This window comes from Hyaena hyaena, unplaced genomic scaffold, assembly GCF_003009895.1.
Source record: "Hyaena hyaena isolate Hyena2069 unplaced genomic scaffold, ASM300989v1 scaffold_389, whole genome shotgun sequence".
NCBI lineage: Eukaryota > Metazoa > Chordata > Mammalia > Carnivora > Hyaenidae > Hyaena > Hyaena hyaena.
In genome coordinates, this window is record NW_024081023.1 from 829,928 (window position 1) to 851,968 (window position 22,041).

General features: G+C 42.6%; 1 protein-coding gene across 3 annotated transcripts in view; it reads right to left on the bottom strand.

Annotated features, from left to right (window-relative positions):
• DTNBP1 (dystrobrevin binding protein 1) overlaps positions 1 to 22,041 on the bottom strand; it is a 127,338-nt gene that overhangs the window by 70,662 nt on the left and 34,635 nt on the right. Inside the window, exons 6-7 of one of the 3 annotated variants that reach the window (XM_039251499.1) lie at positions 18,817 to 18,900; positions 13,977 to 14,109 (exon numbers count right to left, since the gene is read on the bottom strand). The exons of 1 other annotated variant lie outside the window; for it this stretch is intronic. In XM_039251499.1, coding sequence (XP_039107430.1) covers positions 13,977 to 14,109; positions 18,817 to 18,900 — 217 coding nt within the window. The remainder of the gene's footprint in view (positions 1 to 13,976; positions 14,110 to 18,816; positions 18,901 to 22,041) is intronic. One more of the 3 variants, XM_039251500.1, reaches the window with a different exon arrangement.

Genomic DNA, 22,041 nt, shown 5'->3' on the forward strand with positions numbered 1-22,041 from the left:
GGTGTGCACAAATGCACGCACACACACACCACACACACACACACACACACACACACAGGAATATGACTCAGCCATCAAAAAGAATGACACCTTGCCATTTGCAATGACGTAGATGGAGCCAGGATGTATAATGCTAAGTGAGATAAGTCACTCGGAGAAAGAAATACCACACGATTTCACTCATGTGGAATTTAAGAAACAAAACAGATGAAAATATGGGGAAGAGGGAGGGAAAGAGGAGAGAAGAAAAACCGCAAGAGACTCAAACCACAGAGAACAAACTGAGGGTTGACTGAGGAGGTAGGTGGGGGATGGGCCAGATGGGGGATGGGGATTAAGGCAGGCACTTGTGATGAGCACTGGATGCTGTATGTAAATGATGAATCACTGAATTCTGCTCCTGAAACCAATATTGCACTGTATGTTAACTAAAAAGAGAGAGAGAGAAAGAGAGAGCTTTTGATGACTCCCATGTTTGTGGAATGGGTAAATCTGTAGATGGTGATGCCTTACTGAGACAAGAAAAGGTCAAGTTTTGCTGTGGAACGTAAGTTGGGGCAGGCTGCTCTTGAAATGTCTGTTGAGATATCCAAGTAGACATGTCCAGATGGCGACTGATTCTGAAGGTAAGAACAAAGACCTAAACTGAAGACAGGGATTTCCTAATGGTCACCACTTGTGGGTGGCAGATGAGCCACAGATATGGTAGGTGTTACCTGGGGGGGTATGCAGAATGGGAGGAGGCATAACCAAGAACAGAATCCAAGAGAATAACAGCATTAAAAGCAATGAACAATGAAAATTAACCTAGGGAAGAGAAGAAAAGTTAGGATGCTGGTACTGTTGAAGTCAAGAATGGACAGTTTCAAGAAGTCAGGTAAATAAGGATTTGTCAACGGACTTAAATACCTAAAAAATAAGAAAAAAAATACAGATTAAATATTTAAAGTGCATCATGGTTTCTGTCTCTATTAATGTCAAGTCATAAAACTTCATACAATTTGCTTTCTCTATTAATATTTTAATTTTTTAAAAAGTTATTTGAGAGAGATGGAGCAAGCAGGGGAGGGGCAGAGAGAGGGAGAGAATCCCAAGCAGGCTCTGCACCATCACCATGGAGCCTGATGCAAGGTTTGAACTCACAAACCATGAGATCATGACCTGAGCTGAAGCAAAGAGTCAGAGGCTTAGCCGACTGAGACACCAGGCACCCCCTCCATTAATATTTTACCTTTAGTGTGCCATGCTTCTTGTCCATTCATTTAAATGAATAAATAATTCTTTTTAAAACTTTGCTTATGAAGTAAAGGAGTATTTTAACTTTCATTGAGTCTGCCCAATGTTTATAATTTTGATGGATGCTTTGTTTTAAAATCCATGTAAAAGTACAGAATATTGCTCTCAAGTGATAAATTCTCATCTGAGTTAATCCTTGAGAGGTAGGTATCAGCATCTATCTTCTCCTCCTCAAAGAAGGAAAACACTTTGAAATCAGTATAAGGAGAAGAATCCATCACGAACAAAGAATGACATGAAACTTCCAGAGACAAAGGAAACTGTTGCTCATGTTGGGGGCGAAATGCCCCTCTTCGAAATCCAGGATCGGACCCTCCAGCAGCTAATGACTCAATGTCCTTTGAGGAAGGAGGAGCTGCTTTTCCCAGGTGTCTTCTGCCACCAAGCACAGAGCGACAGGCTGTTAAGCCTGTCCCATCTCTAGAATCCACCAAGAATTCCCGAAGAGTAACAAAAGCAAAGGTCACACCACATTTTAGCCATGCTCACCTGAAGACTGAAACAACAGACTTCATACTTTTGAAAGCACCTCTAAAGAAAAGAGTAACCAGTGAGGAAACATGACAGACTCCGAAACAGCATGGGGCCATGTACGATGTAAACTACCATCCCAAATTTAACAAGTTGGTTCTAGAACACTGGAAGTTATTATGGACTCTGTAAATTGTAACACACCAGCTATAACCAATCTCTTCTTCAGAAAAAAGATCACCTCTTTGTAAGCCCAGGATAATCAGAATTACATGTGGCTGAATTTCCATAAGCCTTACTCAAGATTGCTGTAGTTTTAGTCTTGATCATTCTCAACTGCAAATACGTACTTCCAGTTTTTATCGTTAAAGGAAACATCTGTATAAAAAACCGCAGTGTACAGAACTGCATTTATACACCTAGGGGTGCAAGGGAAGCTCAGGAAAACAGTACTGCAAACCAGTTAGAGAAGTATTATTTTTAAAGAACAAGTCAGAACGTGAGTTTCTAATGTTGATGACAAACAGATACTCATTGTTCAAAATAAAGCTTGCAGAGCTTAAAAAATCAGTCCTAAACTATATTTACTGTCAACCCAAGGATCTAATAACCTGTTAAAATATTCTAGCTACATCTGTTCTTGTGGCTATGTATAAAATCTGCAACTGTCAAGATTTCTTCTCTGACGCTTCAGAATAAGAATTTGTTGAATTCCTTGCCAACTTGTAAGCTTTGGTTTTATTTTGAAAGAAAACGTGAAGATCTGATCACAAATTTATGAACCCAATATAGTCATAGCCTACTATCAAAAGGTCATTGGCTTAGCAGACATAATTACTATAGTGTAATCAACATAATAATTTACTATCAATTAACCAACTGGGAACTATCTAAAACTAGCATCTAACAGGGAAGTGGGAAGTAAAAGGAGAAAAATGAAGAGACAGGTTTAAGCTTTTTTTTTTTCATTTCCACATCTCTACCTGATGTTTTGAACTTCTAGAACAGTTACAGAGACTATGTCCTGGTCCTTGTCCGCTAACTCTAACATCTGTATCCGTTACGAATCGGTTTGGATTGATTGGTTATCTCCATGTTTGCTGAGTTATCTTTAATTAGATGCCACACACTGTGCTTTACCTTAATGGGTGTTAGGTATCTGTGTCTTCCTACAAGTATTCTTGAGCTTTGTTGTGGGACACAGTTAATTTCCTTGGAAACAGTCTGGTCCTTCTGATGCCTGCTATTGTGATTTGTTCCCCGGGTCTGGAGCAGGGCTCACTCAAGGGCTAATCATACCCCTTCCCAAGAGCTCTTCCCAATGTCCTGTGAATTGCATGTTTTCCCACTCTGGCTGTGGGGAACAGGCATGTGTCAGCAACAGAACTGTTAACTAGGCCTGTGTGGTTCTTTCCCTCCTGCCCTGGGGAGTCCCCCTCATGGGCATTATCAGTACTCTGCTGGCTATTCTCCGGGATTCTCTCAGACAGCCTTCTCCTCTCTGGTACTGTGTCCGACGGACTCTAGCAGCCTCGGGCTCCCAGATTCTGGGGGCAATCAGGGGCCTCACTGTACCTGTTTCCTGTCCATCAACGATCACTGCTCTTCTCTGCCTGATGTCCAGGCTCTTAATACGTGTTGTGTTGTCTGGATTGTATCAGTTGGGAGAGTAAATCTGGTCTCTGTTACTCGAGTCATCTTGGGTAGATCCAGAATCCATTCTCTTTTTTGTTAAGCATTGCCTGAGGGAAAGTTCTCCCCATCCTCTTTCCATTCAGCATCTTAAACGGACTCCACTGCAAAACCTCAGAAGCCAGTTACTACCTTCCTGCCTAGCTCCTGTGGATGAGGTACTTTGGATCTTCTCTTCTGGTTCCTGAACCATCTTCACCCTAGAGAATGTCACTGGTTTCCTCTGTTCTAGTCCCAGCAAAGCCAGGCCCGTGTGCTACGGTTGTGCCCAGGCTCCCAACGCCACTATCCCCAACCTTCGGAAATGGGAAGCCCGGGTCAGACCTACGGCTGGCTCACGACCTGTCCAGGTTAGTTTGGACAGTCATTTCCTGAAGCTCAGGAGTTGGGAAGATTATTCTCTAGACCATAAACTAGACAAATACCACTAAACGTAGGTCATAACATCTCAAGTACATCTCTTACAGTTGGCTTGAAAGATTTTCTAAACTTTGTCTATAAAGTTTACACGCTGCCAAAAACAAACAAACAAACAAAAAGAAGCATTAGCTGCGATGAAGTGAAAGGAATGACTCTCAAATTATGCAGGATTGCTAAATCTCAACAGAAGGGTAATCTTCCCCCACCTACAAGAGAGAGTTTCTAGGAGCGAACAATCAAGTTTCAAAGTCTGAATCTGTGAAAAATGTTTCTAGATTTTAGCTTGTCCCTAAGCAGATCTCAAGTCCAATGGAAGGCTGTGTTCAAGTTATGAGTCATTTACAATTAAGCAGAATTGCTTGTTAAAAGCACTTTCTTCTTCAAGACGTAGCTATTTTCGGAGGAACTCTGACGTATGCCATGTGCTGAAGAAAACAAAGGATCTAGAAGTCTGGAAGTAAGAAATATTTTAAATTTAAAAAAATACATATTTATTTTTGAAACAGAACGTGAGCAGGGAAGGAGCAGAGAGAGAGGGAGACACAAAATCTGAAGCAGGCTCCAGGCTCTGAGCTGTCAGCACAGAGCCAACACGGTACTTGAACCCACGAACCGTGAGATCATGACCTGAGCCAAAGTTGGACACTTAACCGACTGAGCCAGCCAGGTACCCCAGAAATAAGAAATATTTTAATAAAATTATGCACTTGTGTATGAGTTTTAAGGATTATTATTATGAAAGAATTTCAGTAAGCATTCGGAAGAATATTATGGTGGTGCTGGAAAGATAAAAAATTCAGAAGGCTGAGATTCCACAGTTGTTTTTAGCTCCACTTTCTCATTTACCTAAACTTACCTACTGTTCACGATTCAGGTGTTCTGGTCCCTACTGTTCCGTCTGCTTGGCACTGTGTAATCCCAGATCCTACATGGCTGCCTTCTGCCTTCTTCTTCTTCAGGTCCCAGTTTCTTCCAATCCCACAGAATCATCAGAACTTACACTTTATTACACATTTGTCACTTAACCCTGACCCCCAAATGGAAGCTGACTACCAAATCTCAAGTCCGTCTTTGTAACTGGCAGCAAGACGAACGCGGGTAAATGGTTTTAAGTTCTTTGTTTTGCCTCACACACAAAATACTAACTCTTGTCAACTCCACTCAAGTAAAAAAAAGGAAAACAAAAACAAAACATTAACTCTTACTTGTTGATACTTCCTACTGCAAGGCATCCATGGGTAGGGGTGTACGGCTAAGGCATCTTCTGAATTGTCTGACAACTCGGCCACTGCTATTGGTACCTGTCTTCTGCCTATACCCGCATCCTGTCCTCTATGAACTGTTTTACTACTTCTCAAGGCCCTACTGATACAGTAGTATCAGTTTGTATGCAAAAGTTATTAGAAAAGCTATTTACGGGTATTTTCTATGATATGTATATTGTTCCTTGTATGTCGCTCTCATTAGATAACCAGCTGAAGAACGATGTCCTTCTTTATAGCAGAAATACCTGCGTTAAACCATCAGATGTTTTTCAAGGGTAGACAAGAGCTAAGGGAGCTTCCGTAGGAGTGCTCTAAAGCGGTATGCGTCCCCTTGCTCACGGTGACAATCCCTGCCACAGCAAGCCACCATTACTGCTGGGAACAGGGTGTGTCCTCCCCTTACACGGGACGGGAATCTATTCTGTGCCGGGAAGGCACGTCAAATGTATGACAAAATAGCCCCTCTCCATTCTCAACTACAGATGCACTGATATCAACACCTGGGACTGAGTTTGTTCTGACTTAAAAGAAAAAAAAAAAAAAAAAAGATAAGTTCGAGGAGACTGGAGACCTTGGCTCTGAGGCTGGCCCCCAAGCAGCCAGGTGATTGCCTGGACCTCAGTTTCCTTCTCAGCGCCAATCTTTGCTGCCCTGCCCACTCCACGGGCTCTGACCTAAGACATAAGCTGAGTGACAAAATGCACCAGAGCCTACTGCAGAGGCGGGCGGCACTGGAGGCATGTGAGAAGTGATCCTTCACCCCTGTTCTCCCCAGCACAACCAGTTGTGTACCCCGGACTTTCTGGAAATCTGCAAAGCATGCAGACAATTTAAACACACTCACACTGTATAACCAATCTTTTGTATCATACATTATCTTCTTTTGAACAAGAGAAGTCATTAGTTTAGGTTGTAGGGCATCTTGTTAAAAAAAAAAAAAAAGGATGGTTCTTTTTTTAATTATGTTTATTTTGAGACAGAGAGAGAGGCGCGTGCATGTGAGCGGGCAAGGGCTGAGAGAGAGAGGGAGAGAATCCCAAGCAGGCTCCCACTGTCAGCTCAGAGCCTGATGCAGGGCTTGAACCCATGAACCATGACACTGTGACCCGACCCAAAATCAAGAGACCAACACTTAACCCACTGAGCCACCCAAGGGCCCCGGAAGGAGGTTTATTTTTAAGAAACTCTTCCCTGTGGATCAGATAACTTTAATTTGGGCGGGAGAGTATCTGAAAATGTCTCAAATGGTGTTATATAATATAGAAAAACACCAAGTCGCAGAATTTTAGTTTGTATTACACACAAATTGGTTTGTGGACCAGCAAGCTGTGAGGTGCTGAGTCAAGCACATTTCTCTACCATGGGAATTCCCAGTAGCACTGACATGTGGCACACGGCACCATACGGCCAACATGGAACAAAGTGTTTCTGGGACTCACTGATCATAGAGTGTGTCGTCAGCGGTATCTTCTCAGTCCAGACTGTTTCTGAATTTTTATATTTATCAAAATACTGCACGTAAATTCCTTATGTCAAACGGGGCCCGCAGGCTTCAGTTACAATGAAGATCCGAGTTCCCTGCCCCCACTCTCTCCTATCTTTCTGTCCTGCTTTTCACAAGCGGCCACATTCCATTCTTGCAGCTATTCCTTCTGGTATTTTCCTCCATTATTTCTCAATAATACAGCAACACTGGTACTTTTTTTTTTTTCTATTTGAAACGCTACTTATTGATCTGCTGTGGAAGACGAGGATCAGCTCTCTTAAATCCTTTCCGCGGACCCTGCAAACATGGCCGGCTTCTCCCCCATCTTTTCAATAAGCTAGATCACAATTCTGGTTTGCCCCCACGTTGGTTACTACGGAGTTCTATAAATACTGTTTATAACTGAGTCATGCAGTGTTTTACTTCTTTTCTTCTAAAACTGTGTTTTCCCTTCGTGTTAATAGTTGCCTTGTTTACCCCATTTTAAAATCACACCTATCACTAACTCATCACCAAACACACCATCGGAGCTTATAAAATTCTCAATATGTTCAAGCACATCAGACAAACTATTGGTTTAGTGTTTCCCCCCCCTTGGGAACATTGCTCTTGGAATCTTCCAGAAGGTTTCCGTCTTCAGTCTGGATTGCTCAGCAGGCCTGTTAAAATTTCTCTTCGCCATCCCCCTAGGCATTCCCTTAGTTTCTCTTCTCACCTGGATGGATCCTCAACTGCAAGTCACCCCTCTTCTGTGACCGTTCCTCCTTCTCCTTGGTATACTCCCTGGCTGGTGGAGGTCCTCCTGCGTTTCCTGACACAGGGTGTGCGTGAGCGAAATCTGAGTCCCTGTCTGCCTGGAAAGGCCCATTTCCTTGCACTAATGTTGCTAAGTAAGTGTGAAGTGAACATCATTTTCCAGTTCTGGTAGTGCTACTGAAAAGCTGGAGTTCCTTTTGATTCCTGAACCTTAGTACTAAGACTTTTCTGAAGGCTTTTATGACCTCTATTCCTAGTGTAGTGAAATTTAGAAGAATGTGTATTGACAATAATCTTTTTCTACTCACATCGTCAGGTACTTCGTGGGCCCTTTCATACTTGTTCATACCCTTCAGTTCCCAACAACTGTGCTGTATTAGTTCTTTAATAAATTTGCCTTTTTTCCCTCTTTCTTTCTGAAGCTTCTAGTAGTCAGATATGAGATTCGGGAATTAATTCTCCTATTTTCTCAACATTCTTCTCTTTCCTAGCTGTATTTTTATTTTTTTAATGTTTATTTATTTTTGAGAGAGAGAGAGAGTATGAGCAGGGGAGGGGCAGAGAAAGAGGGAGACACAGAATCCAAAGCAGGCTCGAGGCTCTGAGCTGTCAGTACGGAGCCCGACATGGGGTTTGAACTCACAGACTGCTAGATCATGACCTGAGCCAAAGTTGGAGCTTAACCAAATGAGCCACCCGGCACCTCAATCTTGCTGAATTTTTAAATTTTTTTAAATTCACTTATTTTTGAGAGAGAGAGGGAGAACACAAGTGGAGGAGGGGCAGAAAGTGGGGATGGAGGACTCAAAGTGGGATCCACGCTGACAGCACAGAGCCCGATGCGAGGCTTGAACTCACAAACCATGACAGCATGACCTGAGCTATTGTCAGATGCTTAGCCACCTGAGCCACCCAGGCGCCCAGCTTTTCCTGTTTTTCTAATCTCTTACACAGAAGCTGAACATTATCTCTCAATGCTTTAACTGACATTCTGTATTTCTGCTATCATATACAGTATTTCTAAGAGCTCTTTCTTGCTAATTATTCCTTTTCTGTAGCATCCTGTTCATGTCTCATAAATGCAAAATGGTCTCTTACAAGGCATTATACACTATTATTCGTTTATTTCCTATTTATTTTGCCCTCTTTCACTCTGGAAGCTTTCCTCATTTGGATACTATTCCTCAGCTGTCCATTCATGCTTAAGAGTGAGGCACGACAAAGTCACGAACACAAGTGTGGAGCTCAGCACCGGAGGGCGCAGGGTGTGGACCCCACTGTTTCATCAGGGCATGCCCCCAAACATCTACACGGGCAGGTCTTTCCTCTTGGGCTGGTCAGTCTCTCAGATGAGGCCTCCAATGATCTGCACAGCGGACAGGAGTCGGGTTGCCAGAGCTCAGGGAGCCACTGAGGAAAGAGGCCTACACAGCCTTACCGTCTGCTCTGCGGACATTCACTTAACCCCACTGTTTTCAAAATTCAGTTGACCATTACACAACCCAGATCTGAGTGGCACACATCCACTTAGACGCAGATTTTTTAAAATAAATACAGTATAGAACTGTAAATGTCTCTTCCTTATGACTTTTTAAAAAATATTTCTTTATTTTGAGAGAGAGTGCGCGAGCATGAGCAGGAGGAGAGGCAGTGGGAGGGGGAGACAGAGAAATCGTAAGCAGGTTCCACGCCCAGCTCTGAGCCCGAGGTGGCGGGGCCAGATCTCCCGAACTGTGAGATCATGCCCTGAGCCGAAAGTAAGAGGGGTTCCTTAATCGACTGAGCCACTCAGGTGCCCCCCCTTATGACTTTCTTAATAACATTTTTTTTCCATCATCTACTTTATTATAAGAATACGACATAGAATACCCATAAACAGGGGCGCCCGGGGGCTCAGCTAGTTAAGTGTTGGACTCTCGATTTCGCCTCAGGTCATGATGCCATAGTTCCTGGGATGGAGCCCCCATTTCAGGTTCCAAGCTGGGAGAGGAGCCTGCTTGGGATTCTCTCTCTCTTCCCTTCCCTTTGCCCTCCCCCGCTTACCACGTGTTCACCTAAGAATACTAATAATACGTGTAACATAAAAAATGTGTGTTAATCAACTGTTTACGTGATCAGTTAAGGGTTCTGGTCAACAGTAAGCTACTAGCAGTTAAGTTTTGGGGGAGTCAAAACTTATACCTGGGTATTCAACTGTGTGGGGGGTTGGCACCCCTGATCACCATGTTGTTTAAAGGGTCAACTGTAGCAAAACCTCTGCCTGCCCTCAAACGTGTCTAGATTCTTAAGTGTGGGGCCCCTCAGGTACAGCGTCATGTGGCTTGATGAGCTGGGGCTGGGGTAATCATGAGGCTGAGGAGAGGGTCAGGAGTATCCTCCCCATATGTGTACTTCCGACACACGGTGCCTTCACTTCATGAGCCTTTCTAGAATCCCATGGGGCACACCAGATGCTTCACACCTGAGCCCCTCTATACCCTTCTCTGCCCCACTGTCAGCCACTGCTCATCATTTACCTTCCATCTTCCAAAAGGTTGACAACATCTCTCATCTATCGCCATTTCCTCTTACAGTCTTTCTGTTCTTTTGAATTATGACTTTACAAAGTAAAGTTTTTGTAAAGCTACAGTGAGAATAAGTAACGGTGTTCAACCCCTCGTGTTAAACAAAGTTGTGTGTCAATCTCAACTACTCTGGGGTCATCAGAGCAGCCTTCATCACATTCCCAGTTCTGATACCTCAAGACTGAATAGGTGTAACCAAGAAAGAAGCTGAAATATAAATAAAATATCTCCGAATAATAAATGTTGTACACAGTTAAAAGACAGTTTTGATCAATCTGAATTTTGACTGAATAAAAATGCTTTACTTTCTCAATGTTGTCAATCCAAACACATTACTTATCCTACAACCAAGTATTGATCAACTATATATATATATAGGTATACATATGTGTGTGTGTGTGTGTGTGTGTAGCTTGACTACATATATTGCTTCAAAAAATTTTCTTCGAAAAAAAGACTTCATCCTTTTCTATGCTGATTCAAATAGGTTAAAAGCTTCAGAAAGATTAGTTTATACATAGCATTAAGCAATGGTTCATACCCAATATTTCCACTATTTAGAGAGTTAACTCTCTAAATCACAGAGAATTATGAGTGATTCTGTGAGTTAAATGTGGAAGGCTTTTATTTGACCCTTAAGACAAAACAAAACTGTCTCTTATCTTCCAGAACCCTGCAAGAAAGGATCATTATCTCTACTTTGCAGATAGGAAAGCCAAAGATGGGTCATGTGCAAAAGGTCGTACAGGCAGCAAAAAGCAGAGAAGAAATTCAAGCTTAGGTCTTCAAGAACTTTTCACAATCACCAAAACAAACTGCATTTCTGTTAATAATCTTGAATTAAAGCCATAGTAATCATCCTTTCAGGATTAAAAAAAAAGACTTTAAATCACAAGGCACTGTCACTAGACATTTAGATACAAATTACTTCGGCATTAGTAAATATTTTATAAAGATGCTATTAAGTATTAACAAATATCTGTATATATAATCTTTTTTAGACAAAGTCTTGGAAACTCAAAGTTAAACTTCTCATCTTTGAGATTTCTCACCAAAACACTTAGGTTTAAGACTGTTAAGACATTTTACATTAACTTAATGCTGTCCTTGAGAAATAGAAAGTAAACTTTCTAAGTTTCAAAAATTCGGCCTGTCAGAGTATTAAATATTTACCATTATTTTCCCTGTAGATTTCAAGCCACTGATTATAAATTCGAGTCCTCAACAGGCACGCTATTTTTTCTTATGTATTTCAGAGTAACAGGCACTTACCAATGAATCTGTTTATCACACCTAAGTTCATTAAAAAGATGTCATTTTTGTTTAGAAGTCTTTCAAATGTTAGTCAAGAAGGTTCCAGATTAAGGAAAGCTTTACTACAGGACAACACACAAAGGAAAGACTGGCTTGGGCCCAAGCTGGTAACCGACGGAAGTCAGGACTTGGGTCCTTTCACCCTATTCCTACTACATACTACACAATTCAACCTCTAGAAAGACAAATACTCTGTCGTTTAAATTACGTGACATGTACGCATTCAGGGCACTTTGGCTTTCACTTAAATTACAGGCAATGTCACTCTGCAAAGCACTAAAGTTAATTTTCATTTTATAACATGTTATAATGCATTAATCAAAATACACTTGAGTCACTTGGTGAAAGTGAAGAAAAGATATAAAATATCATAGTTCCAAAGCGTACTACTTTTTTCTATCTAATCACAACTGATGAAAACCTGAAATTTAACTTTACATATTAAAGTATCACATAGCACGTTTCAAATAATCAAACTTAACGCATATGGATTAAAAAACCCACAATACTCATATAACTTTTGTGTTCAACTAGCTGAGAGACATAACTGGCATAAAAATATGGACTACCCATCTATTCACAGTTGTACAAGTACTCATACAAGCCAGCCAGTGCCGGCCGCCTGACTTGGCACTCGTCACATGCCGGGCGTTACTGTAAGCACCATACCAACGGACTCCTTAAAACAACCCCGTACTGTCCAATTATTTCCCCCATTTTACACATGGGGAAGCCATGTAACTCCTAGGATCACATGACCTGCACCCAAGCTGACCATCTTCCTGCATCAAAATTCAAAGCCTTCCTACTATGCTCTTTGAAACTTATGTTATAAATAAACTTAATTTATACAATTAACATCTTCATAACAGAATATTTCCCTACTTTTCCATATAAAACTGCAGATGCGCTGAACCATGTCTAACTCTGCTCTGTTGTTCTTGAGGGCAAGTTCTTCCTCTCTCCTGTCCCCCGTGCTTCGGTCTGAAACCCCCTGGGTCCCAGTGCTCACCCACTCATTCAAAAGTCCCTTCTCTGACAAGGAGGCCATATTTAATGCTACCACCTTCACTCTGGTAATCTAAGTTGGCAAATGCAATTTACAGAACGCACCTCCAGAAAAGTTCATACACTTACAAACGTCTGCAAACAATTTATCCACGGCCCCCTTGGAGCTCCTTTTGAAGCTCATCCATTTAGAGCCTGCACACAACCCAAGCCCATCCCCACCTGGTTGTCTCTCAAAAGGACTCTCCCTGAACTGCCCGTATCAGAATCATCTGGAATGCTTGTTCACAGCAAAGCTGCTGGAATGCCCTTTGGCACTGGGATGGTCCAATGATGGAGTCAGGAGTCTCCATTTTAAACACTACACACATGATTCTTCCGGCTCAATAACACTTAAGTCCCATCCCTAGGAGTACAAGATCCTGACTGAAAATCTCCGAATACTCAGTTTTCATCTCTGCGCCACTGCTTGGCATTATTCTAGAGAACCATGAGAGCAGTGCGACAATCTACGATATCTACGTATTATGCATATGACGCACTCCGGTGACCAGCACCTGCTGCGTGTCAACAACCCACTCCTCCTATATCGCCACAGCCTAGATCCAGAAGTACTCCATTTATCAATAATCTTAAAATCATAGGGTGCTCTGCCCAACCTACCTTTCCTCCTCGCCCTCCACGTCTGCTCTTTGACCTAAGCCCAGCTCCAACCCCATGACCTCTGCCTCCCTGTGCCTATCGCAACCCCCCCCACAAAGCCCCCTCCCTGCTCTGCGTGGGGCAGATGGCAGGCTATCTCGGGCACTCTACCGTGGACTCCCCATGGACCTTCCAGCCCCGCCCCAGGTGGCACTGCAGGGGACGCTGCAGCAGGTGCCACACGCTGTCACCCTGGGGCTTCTCTCCTGTGTCCAGTTCACATCAGCCCAATGACAACAATCCTGATTATAACTAATGCTTACAGAGCACTTTCTGCACTTGATAACTACTATCTCATTTAATCCTCACAAGAACCCAACGAAGCTGGTACATTATTATCCTCGCTAGAAGCTGGAGACACGGAGATCAAATAACTTGCTTCAGGTCTCACAGCCAGAATGTGACAAAGCTGAGATTCAAACCCAATGAGCCTCTTTCCACAGCCTGGGCTCTGATCCCTTTTCTTCCTGCTCTAATAATAAAGGAGGGGAAAAGAAAGAAAAGGAAAAAAAGGCAGTTCCGGATATGCCACTGGGAGAAAATGAGGTCAGGGCTCCTGCTTTCTGGGAAACCTTTGCTTGTTGCTCTGCTCCCCTCTACCTTTTTAATGTTTTTAATGTTTATTTATTATTTTTGAGGTGGGAGGGGCAGAGAGAGGGAGACAGGATCTGAGGCAGGCTCCGTGCAACGTCAGGGCAGAACCCCATGCAGGCCTCAAACTCAAGAATCCATAAGACCATGACCTGAGCCGAAATCAAGAGTTGGCCACTTAACCGGCTGAGCCACCTAGGCACCCCAATCACTTTATCCTTGGCTTTACAGAGCTCATCTCTGTAAAATGGCAACAGACAGAGGAACCAAAATACATATGTATGTCTATGGCATGTTCTGGAAAGCTTGTTAATGAGCTTTACGTGTTTCAACCTTCGTCTTTCATGAGCCCAAACTTATACAGAACAGCACGTAAAATGAATACTGTTGAAACCCATTTTTCAAACTCACCTCTTCTTTTTCTTGTAATTTTCCAATTGTCGGGACTGCATATGTTTGTATCTTTCTAATTCACACTGTCCACATAAATCCTCCAGATTCAGCAGGTGGTTTTCTACTTCCTCAAAGCTAGCCTCTAAATGAGCTGAAAGTACATAAGGTCCAAAGGGAAAAAACAAAAACAAAGAAACAAAAATAAACATAAAAAATCAGAATCCTCGATCATGGAGAAAAGAAAAAAATGACCAAAAGTTAAAAGTCAAAATTGGTTTGCATTTATTTAATATTCTTTATTAAGCTTTCTTGAAGCAAAATAAAATACACTGACCAACTTTAAAATATACTCCAAATTATTTTGAGCTCCTTCCTATATTTCAAACATCTTCAAGGTGTAATTTTCCAAAATATTTTACATATGCTATTAACCAGGATGATGAGGAAACAGAGCATTGTGATTAATCTAATGCGATATCCTAACGATCCCATATACCGCATGTGAATCATCAATTTTCAAATGAGAACATAGCAAATTATAATTAACACACGTTATACCAGACATAATTTAAAATTTGAGGCTCTAAGTTACTTGAGCAGAGCACTGTTTTGCCTTGGCAAATGACATACGTCAATCTTCACAAGTCACTGCAGAGAAGGTGCGGTCACTCAGTGAGCCCGGGTCACGGGCGGTGGGGAAGAGACAGCTCTGCCCACCAGTCCACCGGTCTCTGCCGCTTTACCGGCACATGGAGATCATGCAGTCAAATCCTTCATTTAAAAGATTCAAGACCAAAGGCTGCAGAAGTTAATCCACTGCCTGGCGCAAGGTCACCTAGCTACTGAAGGGCAGTCGGGAATCAAAACCGAGTCTTTCTGACACAACAATCATTTTTAATTGATGGGGGGAGTGGGGGGCAAGTGAACCAAGACTTCGCCGCTGTAGAAGGGAGAATCGGCCGGCCTCTCAGACAGCAGGCAAGCCTCAGAGGCCCAAGATTCTAGCACACAAACAGCACTGTGGGCATTTGCCAAACACCATGTGTGCCAGATACGGGGGTACAAAGATGAAAAAGAGAGTCCTCGTGCCCGTCAGCTTGAAGTAGAGGGGACGCGTGTTTCAGAGACAACACAGGCTGTCACAGCGAGGCATGCAGTGCTCGGGGCCCTCCAACGAGCGGCATCTAACGCAGAGGAGGGAGAGTGAGGAAAGGTCCAGCAGGAGCCCATTCGCAGATCTGGAAGTCACGGCCCCCCAGTGGGGAAGGGAAGGCGCAGCAGCCAAGGAGCAAGCTGGCTGTGCCCTTGCAATCACGGTGCATCTAATTCCTTCACGGGGCCGAGAGATTTCCACATGACTTTCCAAATTAGCTTCTTCAGCATCTGGGTTGGGAGCAAACTCCTCAAATTCAACCTGCAGTTCTAGGTTTATTAAGATGCAAATTCTGGCCTGTTTGTGTCATTAATCTCTGATCCAAAGATCTGACTAAATAGCTATGCTATCTATAAAACCTCCTTCCTCTTCTATTTGGTAGGGCCTAGGGCTTAAAGACACGGATTTGGGGGGAAAATAAAATTTTACTGAAAAGTACGAATGTGATGACAGTTCAGCATTCCTCCTCAAAGACATTTTAGGTTCTGACTTATATTGATAAATTGTAAGCCACTGGGAAGTGTGCAAAGGACTGAAGGTAACGCAGTTGGTAACAGTGCTGAATCTACCTTCAGGGGCTACCGGACTGTTAATGCGTATGATTATGGGAAGCCTAACCTTGAACAACAATGCAAATCAAAGTGTCAATCATGAGGAGTTAAATCTAAGATTTTTAATAATGATTTGAGCAGTACATAGTGAGTTTACAAGGGGGGGTGGCATGGGGGAAACAGGCAAAATAATGTTATTATAGTCATTGCTGTTTAGATTATTTCTTGTTATTACACTAAATGGAAAAATCAGAAGGACCCTAGTGTCAGAGCTGGTACTACTGAAGAAGCCGTATTCAGCTCATTCTGTTATATCTGGCTTGACAGGGTCTTAAAAGGGAATCATACCTAATAGGATTATTTAAACAGGCTATTTCACTTTGATTAGTGATAAGAACTAGAATAATTAAATTTAATATGGAATCCATTTAACTCTAAGCTACTTGGTTCCTGCAGTACTGTGCACGCTACTTTGACATCCTTGGCTTACAAGGGACTGGTTAGGAGCAGGACTTTGAAGTACAGCTCGGAAACCCAGCTCTGTTCCTAACAGATGAGCAGAGCTATCTCATCAGTGAAAAAAGGGCTAACAGTTCACATCTTGCAAAGATGTCAGAAGGGTCCAATGGGGCAAGGTATATAAATACTGTATACTTACAAATAACTATAAATACAAAGTATACCTAACTTAGCATTTGACGGTAACTTAAAATTGACTATAAAAACTGCAGAGAAAAAAAGCTGTATAAAAATTAGCTAAGTGTTGTAACTGTCATTTAAAACTAATAATCTTGTAGACCAGTAATGATCATGTTAAAACATCTATGGATCTAACAGACCAAAAAAAGAAAAAAAAAAAAAAATCAATAAAACTTTCATTTTTTTCTAGCAAACTTAAATAACTATAAATTATACTCAAAACCATGGTGTTAGACTTAAGATCCCTTATAAGTGAGGAGGATTAAATTTCAAATGATTTTGCTAAAAAGAAAATAAGTAATGGAATCAATAATCGTTCTATATTTAAAGATCTATATCTATATATATATATATATATACACACACACATATATATATATCTTTTTTTTGTTTTTGACAGCTGGCAATTTCTGTTTAGAGTCTAGCTCTGTTGGGTGGCTATAGAGCTAATGAGGCTGGGAACCTGAATGACATGACTTGACCCCTAGGCAGGCCAATTAATTTCTCATGGAGAGAAATTCCCTTCTAGATACATACGAAACTTGCTACCTGAGTTCATACTTGGGTTAATAAAATGGCGACCAAGTGAAACGTGACTGACTTAGTACCAACCTGGAACTGCTATACTGAGAAACAGACAGACCATATGTCCTTCCTAATTGGCGGACAGCATCCTGTTATGCTTCTGAATCATCTACATCTAAAATACTCGGGAGACTCAGTGGCCATTTTACTGCTACCATCAAATCCATATTTATGTTCTCTCCTTTGGAAAGTTAAAGGCTCCTGAGTACTTTAAGAATCCAGCTTAACTTCTTACCTTAGTATTCAGAAACCTATAACCCCCCGCACCCCACCCCTGCAAGGCCACAGCCTCTTTTCCAATGTCACCACTTCCCTTCAGGAGCACTCATCAATCACTCCAAGACGGTGGAGCATATTCCTGTCTCCCTGACCCCGCCTGCCCCCGAGATACCTCTGCTTGTCTCCACTGCCCAACCCCGTGCTTTTTCAGGCTGGAGGGTGGGGGATGAGGGGGTGCTACCCCTCCTCTGGGCTGCACAGCTCTCTCCCTCTTCTGAGCTTCAACACATCTTTGACTTTTACACAGAACTTATATTCTGACTCATATTATACAGCCATTTGTGTACTATCCTCTCTTCAGTGGTTCAATCAGTGAGGGTCTTAAAGGTAATAATCATGTTTGTACCTTTGTATCCCGTGTATAAGGAGATTCAACTAAGAATGATTCTATCCCACTAAAGCATAAAATACTAACCAAAAAAGCAAATGCCTGACTCATATTCATCTACCTTAAATATCAGAAGGTTATGCTAAATTTTGTGAAAGAGTAAGTTCAACTTGGGCAGAGGACTTAGAAAACATTAGACAACATGACGATACTTTGTTACTGGTATGTCACACAGGCCCAAATCAGTGAGCTAAAGCTGTAGAAGCAATGGAAAATTTCCACGTTAATTCTTAACAGGCCTGAAATCAGTAACCAAACACAGACCCACTGTATGGACAAAAATACATTTTTCTTCCCTATTAAAAACTTCCTGTGATAATTACGTCCTCTGAATATCTCCTACTACACCTCAATGGCTGAAGTCGAACGCCCCTGTCACAAGCTTCTCCTTTCCCATCACGGGATGAACCACACGCAGCACGCAGGTACCTAAAAGCACTAGCAGGCTTCCACGGCCACGAACATACCTTGACGGGAAGCTCAGACTTGGCTGTTTTGCTCGCTGTAACGATAGCCTGTGTCTCATTTGGTGACAAGTGAGAAAGACAGGCGGAGTGTTCCCGTGAAAAGCCGTGCGGGAAGGCCAGACAGCTGTGCAGGAAAGGGCCTCACTAATCGTTTGTGAGGACACGGTCCCAGAGGAAGAGCGAGTCTGTTTAGAATTTTCCTTCATGCCATTTGTCCCAAATACGTCTTATCTGCGGCATAACCACTGATACAAGAAGGACGGGCCGGCACACTCAAATTATTTCACACTTAATGAGTACTTTTCTAATAAACGTATTAGCCTCGAGGAAAAAGGAAATCTGTGGTTCCAAACCCAGAGGTCACAGGGACCAGGTACTAGAAAGACTTGAAAGATTTTTCAAATGCTTCCATTACTCTTTTATGTACGAAGATAGATAATACAGCAGTGATGGTGTGGCAACGAGCCACTTTCAGAAGTGCATTAAATTGCAAGAGCCATCAGGGAACAAATGAGGTCTGTGTGGGGCATGAAAAGGTGTCTGAAAAGAGTTAATGTGCCTCTAGAACGGTCTAATCTCAGAAGGCAACCTGGACAAGGAAACAATCTAAGTTCACACGACACTTGCAGCTGCGGCAGTCTTTATGCCAGACGCCCTCTCAACTTGTACAAAGCAAGCAAAACGAGACCTATCAAGTTAGGTCAGAGCAAAAGAAAGACAGAAGCTCAGTACATGCCTGTCACTCTCTTACAGCACTTCGTTATCGAAGAATTCACAAATTCTTCGGGATGAGGAGAACAGTATTTGCAAAGTAGGTCACCTAAAATAAACCAAGCAACAGTACAAACTCAGTGAGCCCTTAAGATTGTAAACGTCAATAAAGGAATAGGGTTAGGCTTCCCTCTAGTGGGAGTTCAAGAGAATTAAAAAAAGACGTTTCACACATTCTAAGGGTATTACCTCAGAAGGTCGTGCAGGGAATCTGGGTGACAACACTCCATTTGTCTCCTTGCACACAATCTTTCAATGTTCAGAATACTGCCCTGTTCATCTACCACATTTCATGCTGTGACTTTGCATTCTACACAATTTTACAGAACAAGCTAAACTGCATAACATCCATCCTAACTCTTCTGTCAAAGAACAGTGGTCTCGTAAATTTTCACAGGCTAGAGAGACTTCCACTAGAACATCCTTATCTTTTTTTTTTTTAATGTTTATTTATTTATGAGAGAAAGAGAGAGAGAGAGAGAGAGAGGGAGAGCATGCGCGCGAGCGTAAGAGCAGGGTAGGGACAGAGGGGAGGGGGAGAGAAAATCCCAAGCAGGCTCTGTGCTGTCAGCACACAGCCCGACACAGGGCGTGATCCCATGAACCATGAGATCACAGCCTGAGCCGAAATCAAGAGTCGGATGCTTAATTGACTGAGCCCCCCAGGCTCACCCCTAGCAAGTCAGCATCTTGATGGGGGACACCCAGTCTTGTCCAGTGTTGTTTTCCCAGAGCCTACAGAGAGCCCGTGACTCACAGTAGATGCCTCATGGGTACTAAGCACAGAGCTGAGTACTCCAGTTACATCTATGATCTCCTTCACCCCTCTGCCCGTCCTCTGAGGCCGGTACTCTCATTCTCTTCCTGCGGATGAAGAAACAAGTTTGGAGCAGCCAAGAAACCCGCATGGGGTCTCACAGGAAGCTGTGGGATTGGGATCCGAACCCAGGTCCGAAACCAGCCCCCAGCCCTTACTTTTCAGGACCCAGCAGGTCTTTGTCATTTCTTTTGTAAATGACAGACTACCAGTAATTATTTATTACATGGGCTATGTAAGACAAAGGGATCACATTCCATTTGAAAAAAAAATGAAGGAATTATCCATTCTTACTTCACAATTCCCAAGGGATCATGTAATCAGGAGTCATATTTATTAAGCGTAGGGGAAGGTAGCTAAACACATCATCAAAGGTTCAAATCGCTCACATCATGTAAGTCTGTTACTCTCTAATGAGCAGCTCTAGATGCCCTAGAGAGCGAAGCAAGATTACGACAAGGGCTGTGTGGCCTGGACGATGGAGGGACCGAGAAGATGTGATGTCAGATCTGACAGCGACACAGCACAAAGTTCAAAGAAGTTAGGGGAACCCTGTGACTGTACACAGGTCAGTTACGCCTTCTTAGTTCTTAAAACTTTTTTATTATTGCTCAACTATAAAGCTTCCTAATATATCAAAGTGTTCAGGTGATACGAGATATTTTGAGGCTATCAAAAAATAAAAGAAGCCAGTAATATATGAGCAAACATTTAAAACAGCAGTTCCAATATCTAAGAATGATACATACGCTCCTTAAAATGACTTCATAAAATACCTTAATGATATAGATACATGTTTCACAATTTAGCCCATCAAATGGGGCTTTAAGATAGTTTCCTATTGTAAAGAATGTCAGCACCAGGGTGCCTGGGTGGCTCAGTCAGTTAAGCATCCGACTTTGGCTTAGGTCATGATCTAACGGTTCATGGGTTCAAGCCCTGTGTCAGGCTCAGGGCTGACAGCTCAGAGCCTGGAGCCTGGTTCAGATGCTGTGTCTCCCTCTCTCTCTGACTCTCCCCTGCTCACGCTGTCTCTCTCTCAGAAATAAATAAAACATTAAAAAAAAAGAAAAAAAAGAAAAAGAATGTCAGCACCCATTCCAAGAAGTTTAAGTTGCTTATCTAAAAGTCTCAATGTCAAAACACTCTCTGTGGCCAACAACTCTAGACCAACAAACCCTAGGCCTCTGGACTCAGATTTGACCAGCTGTCTGTTCCAGTCGGTCCTTCATTAGTAAGTATAAGTATCAGATGAATGACAGCAATACAGTAAAAACCAAAGACAGCAGATTCAAATGCTAATAGTAATTCAGACTGGCAGTATATGTAAAACCCAACCACCTAGACTTCAGAGGTATCTTCTAAGCAAGCAGAATTCACTCTTCAAAAAGACCTCAATGCAAGCACAGCATATTTTATTGAGCTTCACTTTATTGTGCTTTGCAGATACTGTGTTTTTGACCAACTCAAAGTCTGTGGCAACCTTGCTTTGAGCAAGTTTATTGGTGCCAAGTTTCCAACTGCATTTGCTCACTTCATGTGTCTGCGTCACATTTTGGTACTTCTTGCCGTATTTCAAACTCTTATTATTACTGTGGTGATCTGTGACCAGTAATCCTTGATGTTACCATGGCCATTGTTCTGGGATGCCACGAACCACACCCATAAGACAGCGCACCTAACAGATCAATGTCATGAGTGCTTTGACTCCCCGCCAATTGGCCTCCCTTTTCCCCCAGAAACAACACGTTGAAATGAGGCCAATTAGTAACAGTGCAATGGCCTCCAAGTATTTGAGTGAAAGGAAAGACTCACATCTCTCGCTTTAAATCAAAAGCTAGAAAGGATGAAGCTTAGTGAAGAAGCCATGTCAAAAACTGAGATAGGCTGAAAGCTGGGCCTCCTGCATCAAGCAGTCAGCCAAGTAGCAAACGCAAAGAAAAATTTCTTGAAGGAAATGAAAAGTGCAACTCTAATGAACTCACGAAAGACAACAAAGTCAAACAGTCTTATTGTCCACAGGGAGAACGTTTTAGTAGTCTGGACAGATCAAATCGGCCACAGCACCCTGTAAGCCAAAGCCTAAGTCAGAACAAGGCCCTGACTCTCCAATTCTATGAAGGCTGAAAGAAGTGAGGAAGCGGCCGAAGAAACGTTTGAAGCCAGCAGAGGCTAGCTCATGAGGTTTAAGGAAAGAAGCCATCTATCTCCATGACACAAGAGTACAAGGGGAAGCAGGGGCACCTGGGTGGCTTAGTCGGTTAAGTGTCCGACTTTCGCTTAGGTCATGATCTCGCGGTTCGTGGGTTCAAGCCCCGCGTCAGGCTCTGTGCTGACTGCCAGCTCAGAGCCTGGAGCCTGTTTCAGTCTGTG